Genomic DNA, 13,579 nt, shown 5'->3' with positions numbered 1-13,579 from the left:
CTACCAGTTCAGACGAGGTCAAGCCGGCTGCGAGACGTGTCCTGCTGGTTTCTATTGTAAAGAGCAAGGTAAAGCTGATGGAACGACAAAGCATTTAGCTGCTGGAGCCCAGATGTAACCTTTTAACTGGGGCGAGTTTTCTAAGAAATGATTGCAAATGTTCCTATTTGAAATGTGCTTGTCAGGAACGACTCTTCCACTTCCATGTGAGAGAGGGTTTTATTGCCCCAGTGGATCAGCATATCAGCATCCCTGTCCATCCGGGACCTATGGAAACATATCAGGACTGGTTGAGGAATGGCAGTGTTTACAGTGTGACCCCGGGATGTACTGCAGAGGAACAGGTACATTTCTCTGGCCATGTTTGTTTCGTTCAACAGATCTTTCTTGCAGACAACTGCTGTTTAAATGTATTGATGTATTGTTGGAAAAATATATGTACTTTTCTACTCTGTTAATTATATTTGCTTGAAGGGAGGACTACCCCCACTGGGCAATGTGCTGCAGGGTTTGTTTGTGCCGAGGGAGCCAGTGAACCTTCACCGTTAGACAATGTGACAGGATTCCCTTGCCCGCCTGGGTTCTTTTGCCCTGCAGGCACATCTGTACCACAACCATGCCCAAAAGGAACATTCAGGTGGACATCTTTCAGTACCTCCATAAACATCGAATGATCTGAAGATGTAAAACAACACAAATAGTCCAATATTGGTGGCTAAATAGTGCCCATTGTGTGCCTTTTAGTATTATTTGAATTATTTCATATGTAATCAAATCCATTTACAGTCAAGATGACCCATGATCAATTCAAATTCCACCTCTGCTTTCAGTGAGCAGATCGGCATTGTTGATCATTCTTTGTGTCGAGGCTGCACACCTGGCTTTTACTGTTCACAGCCTGGCCTTTCTGAAGTGTCTGGACCCTGCTCGCCAGGTAAAAAGTGATGCTCATTATTATGTTATGTCAAATGATTTATTATCCTGCTTGACTTGAACACATTTAAATGTTTCTACTGCTAGGTTTTTACTGCTTAGAGGGATCCCAGTCTGCTACTCCAATGTCAAGTGTATCGGGAGGTGTTTGTCCGGCAGGCCACTACTGTGCAGAGGGCAGCAGTGCCCCCTCACCTTGCCCGCCTGGTTTTTACCAAAATAAGACTGGAGGAAAAAGCAAACATGACTGCAAACCATGCCCTCTTGGTAATCAAAATGTTAATACACAAAACTGACATTTCTGACGATATCCTCACTGTCTGAATGTCTTTGCCAGGCTGGTTCCAGGATTTGCCAGGGCAGAACGAGTGTAATCCCTGTCCCCCTGGGTTCCACTGCCAGCCTCTGAATCCCAGCCCCACCAGAGGGAGCTCTGCTGGAGTCTCCAGCCCTCTGCCCTGCCCAGCTGGTTATTTCTGTCCAAAGGAGGAGAGTCCACACAATCAGCCACTCCCGTGCCCCAAAGGCAGCTACAGCCCCTTGCAGGGTCTCACTAGTGCAGGTAAAATAACAGAACTTTTATAGGAAATAGAGACAAGTGCAGTTATGTTGCATTCATGGCTAGTTGTTGTATTTATTTAATTTAGATTGAAGTCTAAATATGGCAATGAATGCTTGATTCAGACACATGATTTATGGTAATTTAATCAACTATTATTCAGACCTGAGGTTCTTTTGATAATTTGCATATCTGGAAATGCATTTGTTAAAGAAATTAATATGAAAGGAATTATTATATATTAGATACAAAAATATACAGAAACAAATAGGATATTCTAGTTTTAGCTTATTTATCATATGAAAAATACAAAAACAGGTCTGAGTTGTGTTGATGCACAATAGTATTGCTGTTCTTCCTTTCATAGTTTAAAAACAAAAATCAAAGACTACATTGAGTCATTGAGTGAATGTTTACATGCATTTTGTTACTTCGGTCTTTCTGCTGTGTTATTCTAGTGCCCTCTAATATAGTTTACTTCACACATTGATACCTTTAGCCACATGCAGCACCCTCAGAGCTGTGCTGATTGATCTTGAGCTTGTTTTGCTGTTAGAAGTGAAGTGAAATCTGTCATTGTCTGTGTTTGCAGGTCAGTGCTTAGTATGCCCGGCAGGGCAGTTTTGTGGCTCTGAAGGTCTGGTTGAGCCTTCAGGATCGTGTGCTGCTGGGTTTCTTTGTCTGACGGGTGCCAAAGTGCCAAACCCCACTGACAACAGAACTGGATCTCTCTGTCCACCTGGGATTTTCTGCCAGCAAGGTCTCAGAGCAGGTAGATTTATTGGATAATAGAATTAGATACAGTGAGAGTGTTTTGACTAAATTAGTTGATAACTATTGTCCTTGATGTAAATATGTAAGAAAATTGTGTATGTTTCTGTATCCTGTTTGTTTGTATATGTGTTTTTCTTCTTGCTGTTGCAACCAAATTTCCCCTTGTGGGACAATTAAAGATGATTCTATTCTATTCTTCTATTCTTATCATCACAAGCAATGAAGTGATCTTACTAGGAGTCTCTGTCTGTACAGCTAAATCTTCTAAATGGCCAGATGGCTACTTTGATGTGCAAAGGATCTGTTTAATATCCTGTAATGACACTTTACATGTTCCTATAGGGGAACCACACCCCCAGTAGCACTGTACTTAAACTGAGACAACAGCACATATTCACATGTTACTGGGACTATTCATTTCAACTGTGGATCACAGCCTTTTTTCCTTTGCAGTATCTCTAGTGGTCTGTTAGAGTCAGAGAGAAAGATCAGCAATATCTCTGCTACTTCAATCTATTCATTTGAACTCTATTTAATCTTTATTAAAATATTAATATTCTATGGTAGCACATATCATGCTGTAGGAAAATCCCAGAATGGCACTGTCAGGGCGCCGGTTTAGCTAACTGGGATGAGCAGGTGACCATATGCTGCATGTCTTCCCCTTTCTGTCTCCCTCTATTTTCCTGACACTCTTCACTCTATCCTTTCAAATAAAGCTGTAAAAAGGCCCCCCAAAATGTCAGCTGTAATAATTTAATTTTTATGTGCATAAATCTTTGAACAACACATTGTAACTTGTAAATTTCTGTATAGAAGTTTGTTTTTCTTTTAATCTCTTGTCTTCTAGGTGATTGCTGGGTGGGCTTTTATTGTGACTGGGGCTCCAGCAAAGCAGATCAGGCTGTGTGTCCAGCTGGTTTCTTCTGCCCCAGTGGAACACCAGCACCGGTGCCTTGTCCTGCAGGAACATTTAGCTCTCAAACGGGCAACACGCATCAATACAACTGCACCATCTGTACCCCTGGATACTACTGTCAAGGTGGGAAACATGGATTTACCTGCAGGGATCAGCAGTAATCCAGAGAGGAATCCATTACCATACTTTGCTACCAAAATATTTACAAGCCTTTATGTTAAATGGATCAAATTCACTTGTGTTCACTGGTGATTCTTTAAAGTCCTTCTTGGATGATTATAATAATCAGAGCAAGCTTTATAATTATGAGGAGCTTATCCAAAGTCTCTTTGTCTCAGCCAAACTAACTGAGACATTGTTTCACAGTATCACAAAATTGTTTTAATTATTGATGTCTTAAGACATTTAAAACTACACAACACAGACTTTCCAAAGTTGCTAAATTTCTTTGTTAATTGCATCTCTGTGCCCGAGAGAAGTGAAGAAGAGAAGAGACAGGGTCGAGTGGGTGGAAATGCATGTCAGGGGATTTGTGACAGAGGCAAGAGTAAAGGGGAAGATTTACAAGATGGTAGTGAAGCCTGCCATGATGTATGATGTGGAGATGGTGGCACTGACAAAAAGTCAGGAGGCAGAGGTGGCAGAGCTAGAGATGCTAAGATTTTACTGGGAGGGAGGACAGGATTAGAAATTAGTACATCAGAGAGTCAGCTCAGGTGCAGTAGTTTGGAGACAAGGTTAGAGAGGCAAGGCTGAGAGTTGGTTTGGGTTGTGCAAAGGAGGAATAGAGGAAATATGTTAGCAGCAAAATGAAGAAGAAGAAGAAAAAGAAAATATAATGTGTGTACTTATTCTTTTTCTTAATGTGGCTCAGGTGAAGCTACTGTCCAGCCTGTGCTGTGTCCTATTGGTCACTACTGCCCTGCAGGTCTGACTCTAGGACTGGAGTTCCCTTGCCCACCTGGGACTGTGCAGAACCACCTCGGAGCGTCCAGTCCTGAAACCTGTCTCTCCTGCCCTGCTGGTACATAAAAACATTTTGCTTCACCATAACCAGTATGACAGCTTATTTTATTTCTAATTATTGTTATGATGACTTTATTTTATTTATGTTGCCTGCAGGAATGTTTTGCTCTCAGTCTGGGCAATCCCAGCCGACAGGTCTCTGTGAAGCAGGATACTACTGTCCTGCTGGATCAACCAGTCCAAACTCTACTGAGTATCAGGTGATGCTTGTCCTCTGTGATGCTGGCCAGTAAAATTTACCTAATGATTTTAGGGGACCTTCAACCTTTAACTTAGTATTACAGTCTTATTTGTGAAGAAAAAACTCTTTTTTGGCACGTCATAAATGGTCTTCCAGTGGTACCATCAGGTGTGATAGACACTATAAGAAAAAGAGCCACATTTCCAGGATACCTTCTGCAGTGAAATACATTCTTCTACTCTAACCCTGTAAAGCCTAAACCACAATAAATTGTCATAAAATTCTTTTTTTTTTGGAAACTGAAGTGTTTTTTAATCTAGTGACACATTAAATAATGCAACAATGTGCAATTTATTGCTCACAGTAGGGCGGCATGTGTCTGATTGTATGCATCAGGCATTTCCATGGAAAAAACAAAAATCACACAGATGATGTACAGGTGTAAAAAAGTCATGTATCACATATGATACACTATATATATTTTTTATTTCTTTTATTTAGATAATTAAAACTTTTTCTTACTTTTTTCAGGGAAATTCGTCTGGAAGTCATCTTTGTCCACCTGGCCTGTACTGCCCTGCAGGCACTGGCTATCCACTCCCCTGCCCTGTTGGTTCTTTCTCCATCGCTCAAGGACTAAAGGGAGTTGATGAATGCACACCCTGCCCCCCTGGACTGTTTTGTGACAGTCCTGCAATAGCAAAGCTTTCACAAGCGCTCCCGTGTCAGGCTGGGTAGACACTACTATTACTCTTCTACTTTTCAATTTCAAATCCACTCTTTCTCAGAGTGGATAGTGACTTTTTTTTAAAGGCCTTTTAATGTCTTCCAATCACTTCAGTGTCTGCCAATAGTTTGGTTTCTTTCTCTTCTGGTATTAGACTGTAAATAAGAAGACTGGAACATTTAGGCATATTGTGGAGGAAAATTAAAACACAGAACAATTCAGATACGTTTTTCTTGGCTGCTGCTAGCTATTAAGGGCTTCTGTTTTTTCATTCAGTTTAACCTGAGTGAATTAATAAAGCCAGACTTTGTGCCATGAGCTGCACTCTGCCGTACTGCAAAACAAGAAACACACACACACAAAACATAATTTGAAATTGTGGCTGAATGATTTCCCCTCACTTACAGTTTTGCTAGTGGCAGCTTGTGCCAAAATCTATACGCAGTTTGTTTTCCTCTGTTTGTGCCTACAGGTATGTGTGCTTGGGCGGCAGCTCCAGTCCCACTCCATCCAATGGTCCCCATGGCTACCTCTGTCCTGCTGGCCACAGCTGTCCTATTGGCTCAGCACATGAGGAGCCCTGTGAGCCTGGCACTTACAGTCCTGCCCCGGGAGCAGCCCGTTGCTTATTATGCCCCAAAGGAACCACGTGTCCATCGTCAGCCACTAAAGAGCCCTCCGCTTGCCCCTCTGGTGAGGATGGTAAAAATAAACGTTAAGTCAGTCACAAATTAAATATTTTTAAACTTTTAGGTATAGCAACAGTATTGTCCAAATTTGTATTTCTGCAGTAACATAAAGTAACTGCTTTCTCTTTAGGTCATTTCTGTCCTGCTGGGACAGCCCTGCCTCAGCCCTGCCCTTCAGGTACTTTCAACAATCAGACAGGTGCCCACACGCTCTCTGCCTGCACACCCTGCCCCTCTGGACTGTACTGTGCCGCATATGGAGCCTCCATACCACAAGGTGAACAGAGATTAAAATTTTGATTTAACAAAACTTTGGCTTTTTAGCAAAATACTCACATCTGCATCCTCACATGGCATCAAACTGGTAGTGTCACCTTTTTCTTTTCTTTTTTTTCCATCCAGGTTTATGTTTGCAGGGTTATTTCTGCCATGGTGGAGCTATGGAACCAGCCCCTCACAGCTCTGAAAACTTCCCCAGGAATGGCCCTTGCCCTGTGGGCCACTACTGTCCAGCAGGGTGCCTCTCTCCAATTCCATGCCCTCTTGGCAGCATTCGCAACTCCACGGGTACTTCAGTAATGTTTGCACATGTCATGAAAAGGCATTTCCATGCTGCTGGATTTGAATTTAAAAGAGATCCACTTCTGATCTCATGCTGTCTGCTTCCCATTATCTCCTTCACAATATTCTCTGACTGTTATCTGTTGTGCACCCATCATAGGAGGTGTGTCCATGGAGAGTTGTTCTTCCTGTCCTGCTGGCCACTACTGCTCTACAGACGGTCTGGCTAGCCCCAGTGGTCCTTGTGCTGCTGGTTTCTACTGCCCTTTTGACTTCTCTTCAACTACCCCATATGCATTCCTCTGTCCCAAGGTAAGGTTGAACATATAGACTTCTCTCCAACGGAATTACTTCCCCATGTCTTCTCTATTATTTTCCAGACATATGTGTAATAAATGGTTGTGCCACGTAGTTTAATATCAATTTTCTGCTAAATTGGGTGCCACTTCTCTGATGTTCCTTCACCTTTTTCATTCCAACTAAGGGCCACCACTGTCTGCAAGGTTCTGCCATGGCCTTGCCGTGTCCCACAGGAGAGTACCAGCCTAACCAGGGATCAGACAGCTGCATTCCCTGCAGACCTGGTTTCTACTGTGAGGAGGCCATAGTGGGAGATCCACTACCCTGCCCACCACATTCATTCTGCCCTGCAGGTATGCTGAAAAGAAGCTCTTGACAATAAAAGATTTAAACTTTTATTTATAGCTCACTGACATATTCATTGACATGAGACCAATATTAGTCTCATGTCTTTCTTTTGACAAGAATGTTAATCCACTTGGTTTATTTCAAAATCAAGATGAGATGACCAATAAAGGCTTTTGTTTTATCCCACCTTTTGTTTTTCTTCTAGGAACAATGGTACCTCAGCCCTGTCCTAATGGGACATACACCCTTTCAGATCTGGGAGGTTTACAGGAAGAGAGAGAGTGTTCACCCTGCCCTCCAGGAAAGTTCTGCAGGTACACAGTCCCATGCACGTCTTGCACTCTCAAATATTCAGAAACAGTGCACTGACTTAGATAAACATACAGCTAGGCCCATGCACACCTTGTGTATACAGACATATTTATTTATTTATTTATTTATGCTTTATTTAACAGTAAGTCCCTTGAGAATAAAATCTCTTTTTAAGGGAGACCACGCCAAGAAGACACACCAATACAAAATTATAAATTTACAAATTAAAAATATTTATTGATAAATAAATAAAGGAACATAACAGCATACATACACTATCGAACCAGATACCCTAAACCCCAGTTCCAAAAACAAAAAGCAAAATCTGGATGGTACCATATGTTGCTCTAAAAGTTGTATATGCCTTCAGTACCTTTCCATTTTGCCCCAGTTCAGCTTCTAAATAAGATTTGGCCCAGAGAACTGAGTCTGACTAAGAGAATATAATGCCTTGGATAGATCAACAAACAGGGCAGAAAAATGCATTAACAACATAATTTGTAACCCACACATATTATGGTACTATGAACTGATCTAAAGCCATCAAAGAGCTTATTGCAAATACCAGAGTTTTAACAAGAGTGGAAAGTTTAGCTATAATTCTTTAAAATGAAACTTTTTACAAGGGGAGAACATAGGCTGCTTTACAGATTTTAGGGCGATATTAGTCTGGACACTAAATCACCCTAAAATCTGGAGAAATAATAATATGAGGAACGGGCTCAGCAATTGCATCAGCTGTTAGCTTTAGATGACGGGGAATCAGATTGGCAGGTCCAGATGACTTTTTTGGATGAATGGATTTCAAACCTTTTGAAGAAATTGATCTAAAGACAAATGGGTTCTTTTGATATGGAGGTAATAGATGAAAAAGACATGGGATTCAAATTAGAACTCTGAGACCACATTTTCATTAAAAACAGAACTAGCTGATAGAAAATGTTCATTAAGATACCCAGCAATATCAGCTTTACTGATAATTTTAACTGAGTTTATTAAAACATGGAGCACGACAGCAACTTTATCTCTTTCAATAATTCAGAAAGGTTATTGCGGTTTTAAATGGATCTTATGTAGTGCTGTGATTTGGATTTTCAGATGGGAGTTGGACATTTCTTTCTTAAAACTCTGTAGGTTAGCCTTGTTCATCGATCATCTCTCCTAGAAATCCTATATTGCTTTATAATAGCGTCCATTGTGTTAATTGTCATTATGTCAAAAATGTTGGCATGCAGGCTAAACATCATGCATTATATTAACTCTATATGACCAATGCATAGCTCATATAAAATTGCTGGTTCTTAAGATTTTCAAAGAATGAGACCTAGTAACATAAATTTACAGATTTAATTTTAATAACTTATAAATTATTCATAAATTGTTCTCTTAGCCATTTTTAATTACTTCCAAGTAATTAAGATTTTGCAAAGCATCACAAATTACAGCGGATGATGCGTTTAACATTTAACATACATTGTATCTCCACTGCCCTTCCTGTCATGATCAACTCTTTGAACACTGTAATCATCAGTTACAGTGCTCAAAGACAAACACTCACTGTTATCACATCAGAATGCACAAGTATGTCATGATCAGTAGCCACGGTTCACTGCCAAAACTAAATGACTGCCTTCATGTGCATGATCATAATCAACTCAGAGTAAACATTAAACCAGAAGAGATGATGTTATTATCTTTGTATTTGTTAAATGGAGAATACGTTTCAGATTCTTCTAAATTAATTATGTGTGCATAGGCATATGTTTCTGTCTGCATGGAGTGAATCTTGTGGTTTTATGTACTGACTAACTAACTGTATGTTTCCTTAGGGGTGGTAAGATCCAAGGTGTTTGTGCTGCAGGGTATATCTGCGTTTCTGGAAGCACAGATTTCACCCCTCAGGGACCAGTGTTTAACTTAACCCAGTGCCAGTGGGGTGTGCAGTGTGCTGGACCGTGTCCACCAGGTGCAATATGCATATATAGAGAGAAAGATATATAATTTTAAAAACTAACAATGTAGAAGAAACTACCAACAAATCAATGTTAATGCTTTTATTCTCTGTAGTTCAGCTAAATAAATTGTTAAATACCAAATGTTTCCTTTATTCTAGGTTTCTATTGCCCCGAAGGCACAAAACAGGCTCGGTTGTGTCCTGCAAATACCATCAGAAGCTCCCCAGGAGGTGCCAGCCTACAGGATTGCTTACCTTGCCCACCCCAGTATTGGTGCAAATCTGGTATGAACTGAGTGAAGTTTTGTAGCCATTTTAATCAAGTATTAAGGGTAAAAATACAAAATTTTAATCAAGATACTTAAATTTTCTGATCTGATGAAAGAGAATAGGAGAGGCTGATCTCTTCTTGTAGCATAAAAATTGTTCGTGTATATACCAAGTATCAGAAACCTGTTTTCCTCCTAAACAACTTTTTGTGATGTTTGCTTGCAGGAGACCCAGTTGCTCATCTGTGTCCTGCTGGTCATTACTGTGATGGTCTGCCTGGTGGCGACTTTGTTGGAGGGACTGGTGCCAGGCCATGCCCTCTCTACACTTATCGAGCTTCTCCTGGAGCACACAGCAAGGGTGACTGCCTGCCATGCCCACCTGGTTCACACTGTAACAGCACAGGTCTGATACGCCATATCCTCATGTTTTAAAAGATGAACTCAAATTTAATCTATAAATGTAACAGATTCCTTTTCCTTCCCTGTAAAAGCTACACATTATTCCATTCTGTTATTCAGTTCTGATTATACCCCGTGCCTACAGTATGGTGCACTGTAATACATTTTAATATACATCTGTAATCTTTTTTTCTCTGTTGGGTTTTAATGCACATCTGCAAGGGCAATTCAAAGCCAGCTCCTTTCAAGACTGCATTAATGTCCGTATACAGTATATGGTGCACATTATCATAGTTGTGCCTAAACTATGAATGAAAGAAATATGATGTGAGGGAAGGCATTGAATTTTAACTCTTCACCTGAGGCCACATGCACTGAATTTTCAAATAAAAAAAAACAACAACCTTGTTTCTGGTCCTCTCACAAAAGTTTATGGTTGACACTAAATCATATTGTTGCTTTAGCTAGTGGATAATGTGTAGCAGGTTGTTACGGTCCTTCCTTTTGCTGCCTATGTGGGAATTAATGAAGGCTTATTAAAAAAACTTCTGTTGTAATAATTTTAGCAAGCTTTGTGGTTCATATGTCTGTCACACTATATAGTGATTTGTTGTTTTTAGAAAATGGTTGTTGTTGTAGGGCTGACAGACTACTCCAAATATCCCTGCCCACCTGGCTTCTGGTGTAGTGGGACTGGGCCTCCCATCCTCTGCCCCGCAGGCACCATGAGGCAGCTTCCGGGAGCTGCTGCACCCAGCCAGTGTGAACTCTGTGCAGGGGGAACCTTCTGCCCACACCCCCAAGATACAGGAAAACCCAACGTTGAAGGGATACCCTGTCGGGCTTCCTATCAGTGTCCTGTTGGTGGGTTTGTCAGAATAGTTTTATGTGAAAGCTCATTTTAGCCTCTGGATGCGATGTCTGAACCATTTGAAATTCCTTCCTTTCCAAACATAGCAGTGAGTGTTGTAACAAGTGTTTGATCATAATCTAGGTGCGGTTTCAGAGAGGCCATGCAGAGCTGGATCGTACTGTGGACCCCAAACTGCTGAGCCTGAAGCCTGTCCAGAAGGTTATTTTTGCCCTGAAGGATCTCATTCCTACAACAGCCCCAAACAACTGTGAGTACACGACAGCTCTAACAAGCTAAATCTGGCACAAAGGCAAGTGTCCACTCTGTGTGATATAAAAAATGAGAGGCTTTAAATGATGAAAGCTTGATAGGTTTTGACTGATTCTACTTCATGTGGTTTAAAGCTTTATAAATAACCCTGTTACCATGCTCCACAGCTGTCCATTTCCATACTATTGCCCAGCCAACAGCTCTTCCATGAAGTCCTGCGAAGGCGGCTCTATGCCTGCCAACACTAGTGGGCTCAGAGGGTCCAAAAACAGCTGCTGTATTGTGTGTGAGGGGGGCACCTATCGTCCATCTCTAGCCTCCATTCTGCAATGCCTTCCTTGTCCACCAGGATACTTCTGCCCCCCAGGTACTTTATATACGTTTTGGCAGGAATTTTTCATCATCCTAAATTATCTCAATTGTACAGTATTTCTCATTTCATACACATTTAATGCAACAGGTGCAGACAACTACAAGAAAAACCCTTGCCCTCTTGGCTATGTTTGCCCTTTGGGATCCACTCAGCCGATATCCTGCCCACCTGGCTCATTCGGGAACCTCACTCGTGCTGAGAAAATGGATGACTGTCGCCTGTGTCTGGAAAACACCTTCAACCACCTGCCTGCCCAGAAGGCCTGCTTCCCCTGTGGTAGCTCCTCCACCTCACAAGCTGGTTAGAGCAGTAAATAACAGACTGATTTAAAAAGTTTTTATAGTGAACTTTGTTGCGAGGAGTTGGAAATCAGGACCACAAACTGCCATGCCGTGTGTCGCTTGCTTTCTCAGGTTCTTTTTCCTGTACCTGCATTGGCAAGAACCGTGCTTTTCAGTATTCAGATGGTTCATGTTTGTGCAGAACTGGCTTTATCTTCTATAACGAGCTGGATTTTAAAATATCTACTGCCGATAGTGAATTGGACTGTCAGCCTGAGGTCAGTTAAAACCATTGAAGTATTTGGTTTAATCTATGCATTTTTTTCCTCAATAATGCGTTTGTTGACTCAAAAAACTTACACTTCAACTTGACAGCGTGAAGTCTAAGGAGCTTGGAAAGAAAAGCGTCTGGACTTCTTTGAGTTGCTTGAAGACGTTTCACCTCTCATCCGAGAAGCTTCTTCTTCAGTTCTGAATGTTCTCAGATGAGAGGTGAAACGTCTTCAAGCAACTCAAAGAAGTCCAGACGCTTTTCTTTCCAAGCTCCTTAGACTACGATGACCTGGATGACTGAGAACCTTCACAGACATATTGACAGTGTGAAATTTTCTAATTTTCTTTTTGTTCCTGCGCAACTCTGTAGACTCACCTGCAAAACAGCATTCATGTGTCTAACGTTGAAAAGAGCTTTTCATGAATCACATGAAAAGCTTTCCACTTTTTAAACCAAAAAAAAAAAAAAAAAAATCCAGTCAAGATTTGAAGTTTGACTCACTCCCTTTGCAATACGTTTTGCCTAGAAGACTATAGAAGACTATACTATGGTGTAAATGAAGGTTCAATCACACATGATGCAACATATTGCAAAAACCTTGTATGCCCTTTCGGAAGTCTGAGTTTTTGTTTGTTTCAGGTGAACAGACGATGTGCCACAGGAGAGGTGCGCTTGGCAGCATCCAGAGAGTGTGTGTCACCGTCCCTCCACTCCTGCAGTATCACCTGTGGACCACATGGAGGAACTCTGGATGCAGAGATGGGCATGTGAGTCACCTTATCACCATTTTTCTTTACCAAATCATGTAAGCCGAGTCCGATTTACTGTTGCTCTGTAAAAACTACTAAAGCTACATCTAATAAAGAAGTGAATTAGGATTCTAGCTGGTATACAGCCTGATATGTAGCCTTTCTGTCTCTTGCCTTATCTGCACCCCAGCTGCCAGTGTGAGCGATACGTGTCTGCTGAGGAGCTTTGCAATACATCCTGCCTTTCCAGACTGCCTCAGCTCTCTGCTCAGCTTTCACCAGATGGACACCTGCTGCTCAGCATCAAAGAAAGCCATAGCATGGTCTGGGCAAAGGTGATGGAAGGTTAACATGGGCCACTGACAACTGTTGATCAGCTACACCTTGCAAGGATATCCAGCTATCCAATTCAATTATTTCTCTTATAATTAGTGATCAGTTACTCTAAATGTGTGCGGGAATGAGAGGAGGGATATTTGAAAAACAAGTACAAATACAACATTAGAACTGTACTGACGCAGCCAAGCGACTCCTCACACTGTAGGGTTTAGCTACATCAATTAGTAGGCAGAAAGCTTGGCACAGCATTTAACAAGGTTTCAGCATGATGTGAAAAAATGTTGCAACTGCAGATTTTGTGATATCATTGCATATGATGAAGTGACAGTGATAAATATTGAAGTCTGCTCACCATCAAAGAAAAAGTATTTCGTTATTCCAAGTTATTCCAGCAAGAGGTTTTTTCATTTTCTGTGAGTTTCATCATATATACAGTGTTGTGCAAAAATCTTGAGCCACCCCTCGTTTCTTTATATTTTGCCAGAT

At 41.3% G+C, this 13,579-nt stretch overlaps 2 protein-coding genes across 2 annotated transcripts; both read left to right on the top strand.

The window, feature by feature from the left end:
- Nucleotides 1-63: 63 nt before the first annotated feature.
- On the top strand, nucleotides 64-7,386 carry LOC121814040 (platelet endothelial aggregation receptor 1-like). Its single transcript, XM_042218039.1, has 16 exons — nucleotides 64-344; nucleotides 475-637; nucleotides 831-934; nucleotides 1,021-1,200; nucleotides 1,271-1,495; nucleotides 2,085-2,264; nucleotides 3,117-3,308; nucleotides 4,060-4,209; nucleotides 4,308-4,411; nucleotides 4,924-5,126; nucleotides 5,592-5,812; nucleotides 5,939-6,085; nucleotides 6,211-6,375; nucleotides 6,530-6,681; nucleotides 6,854-7,022; nucleotides 7,223-7,386. Exons 1-16 carry the CDS (start codon nucleotides 158-160, stop codon nucleotides 7,384-7,386), a joined length of 2,706 nt encoding a protein of 901 aa, XP_042073973.1. The 5' UTR covers nucleotides 64-157.
- A 2,400-nt stretch (nucleotides 7,387-9,786) lies between these two features.
- LOC121814037 (proprotein convertase subtilisin/kexin type 5-like) lies at nucleotides 9,787-12,428 on the top strand. The gene is made up of 7 exons (XM_042218037.1): nucleotides 9,787-9,958; nucleotides 10,594-10,818; nucleotides 10,949-11,075; nucleotides 11,245-11,444; nucleotides 11,538-11,750; nucleotides 11,864-12,009; nucleotides 12,375-12,428. The coding sequence occupies exons 2-7, from the start codon at nucleotides 10,680-10,682 to the stop codon at nucleotides 12,426-12,428; spliced, it is 879 nt and encodes a 292-aa protein (XP_042073971.1). The 5' UTR covers nucleotides 9,787-9,958; nucleotides 10,594-10,679.
- Nucleotides 12,429-13,579: the final 1,151 nt, after the last annotated feature.

Source organism: Haplochromis burtoni, unplaced genomic scaffold (assembly GCF_018398535.1).
Source record: "Haplochromis burtoni strain Fernald_Lab_line unplaced genomic scaffold, NCSU_Asbu1 Contig_15, whole genome shotgun sequence".
Classification (NCBI taxonomy): Eukaryota; Metazoa; Chordata; class Actinopteri; order Cichliformes; family Cichlidae; genus Haplochromis; species Haplochromis burtoni.
The sequence above is the reverse complement of the archived record's forward strand: the minus strand, read 5'-3'. Positions and strand labels throughout refer to the sequence as shown.

Excerpts from the sequence above, each read along its gene's own strand:
- LOC121814040 (XM_042218039.1), top strand. The coding sequence starts at position 158 with ATGTTCCTATTTGAAATGTGCTTGTCAGGAACGACTCTTCCACTTCCA. Across the intron at positions 1,201-1,270 it reads CTGCAAACCATGCCCTCTTG|GCTGGTTCCAGGATTTGCCA; the intron begins GTAATCAAAATG and ends TGTCTTTGCCAG. Across the intron at positions 5,813-5,938 it reads GCCCTCCGCTTGCCCCTCTG|GTCATTTCTGTCCTGCTGGG; the intron begins GTGAGGATGGTA and ends CTTTCTCTTTAG.
- LOC121814037 (XM_042218037.1), top strand. The coding sequence starts at position 10,680 with ATGAGGCAGCTTCCGGGAGCTGCTGCACCCAGCCAGTGTGAACTCTGT. Across the intron at positions 11,751-11,863 it reads CTCCTCCACCTCACAAGCTG|GTTCTTTTTCCTGTACCTGC; the intron begins GTTAGAGCAGTA and ends TTGCTTTCTCAG. Across the intron at positions 12,010-12,374 it reads AATTGGACTGTCAGCCTGAG|ACTCACCTGCAAAACAGCAT; the intron begins GTCAGTTAAAAC and ends GCAACTCTGTAG.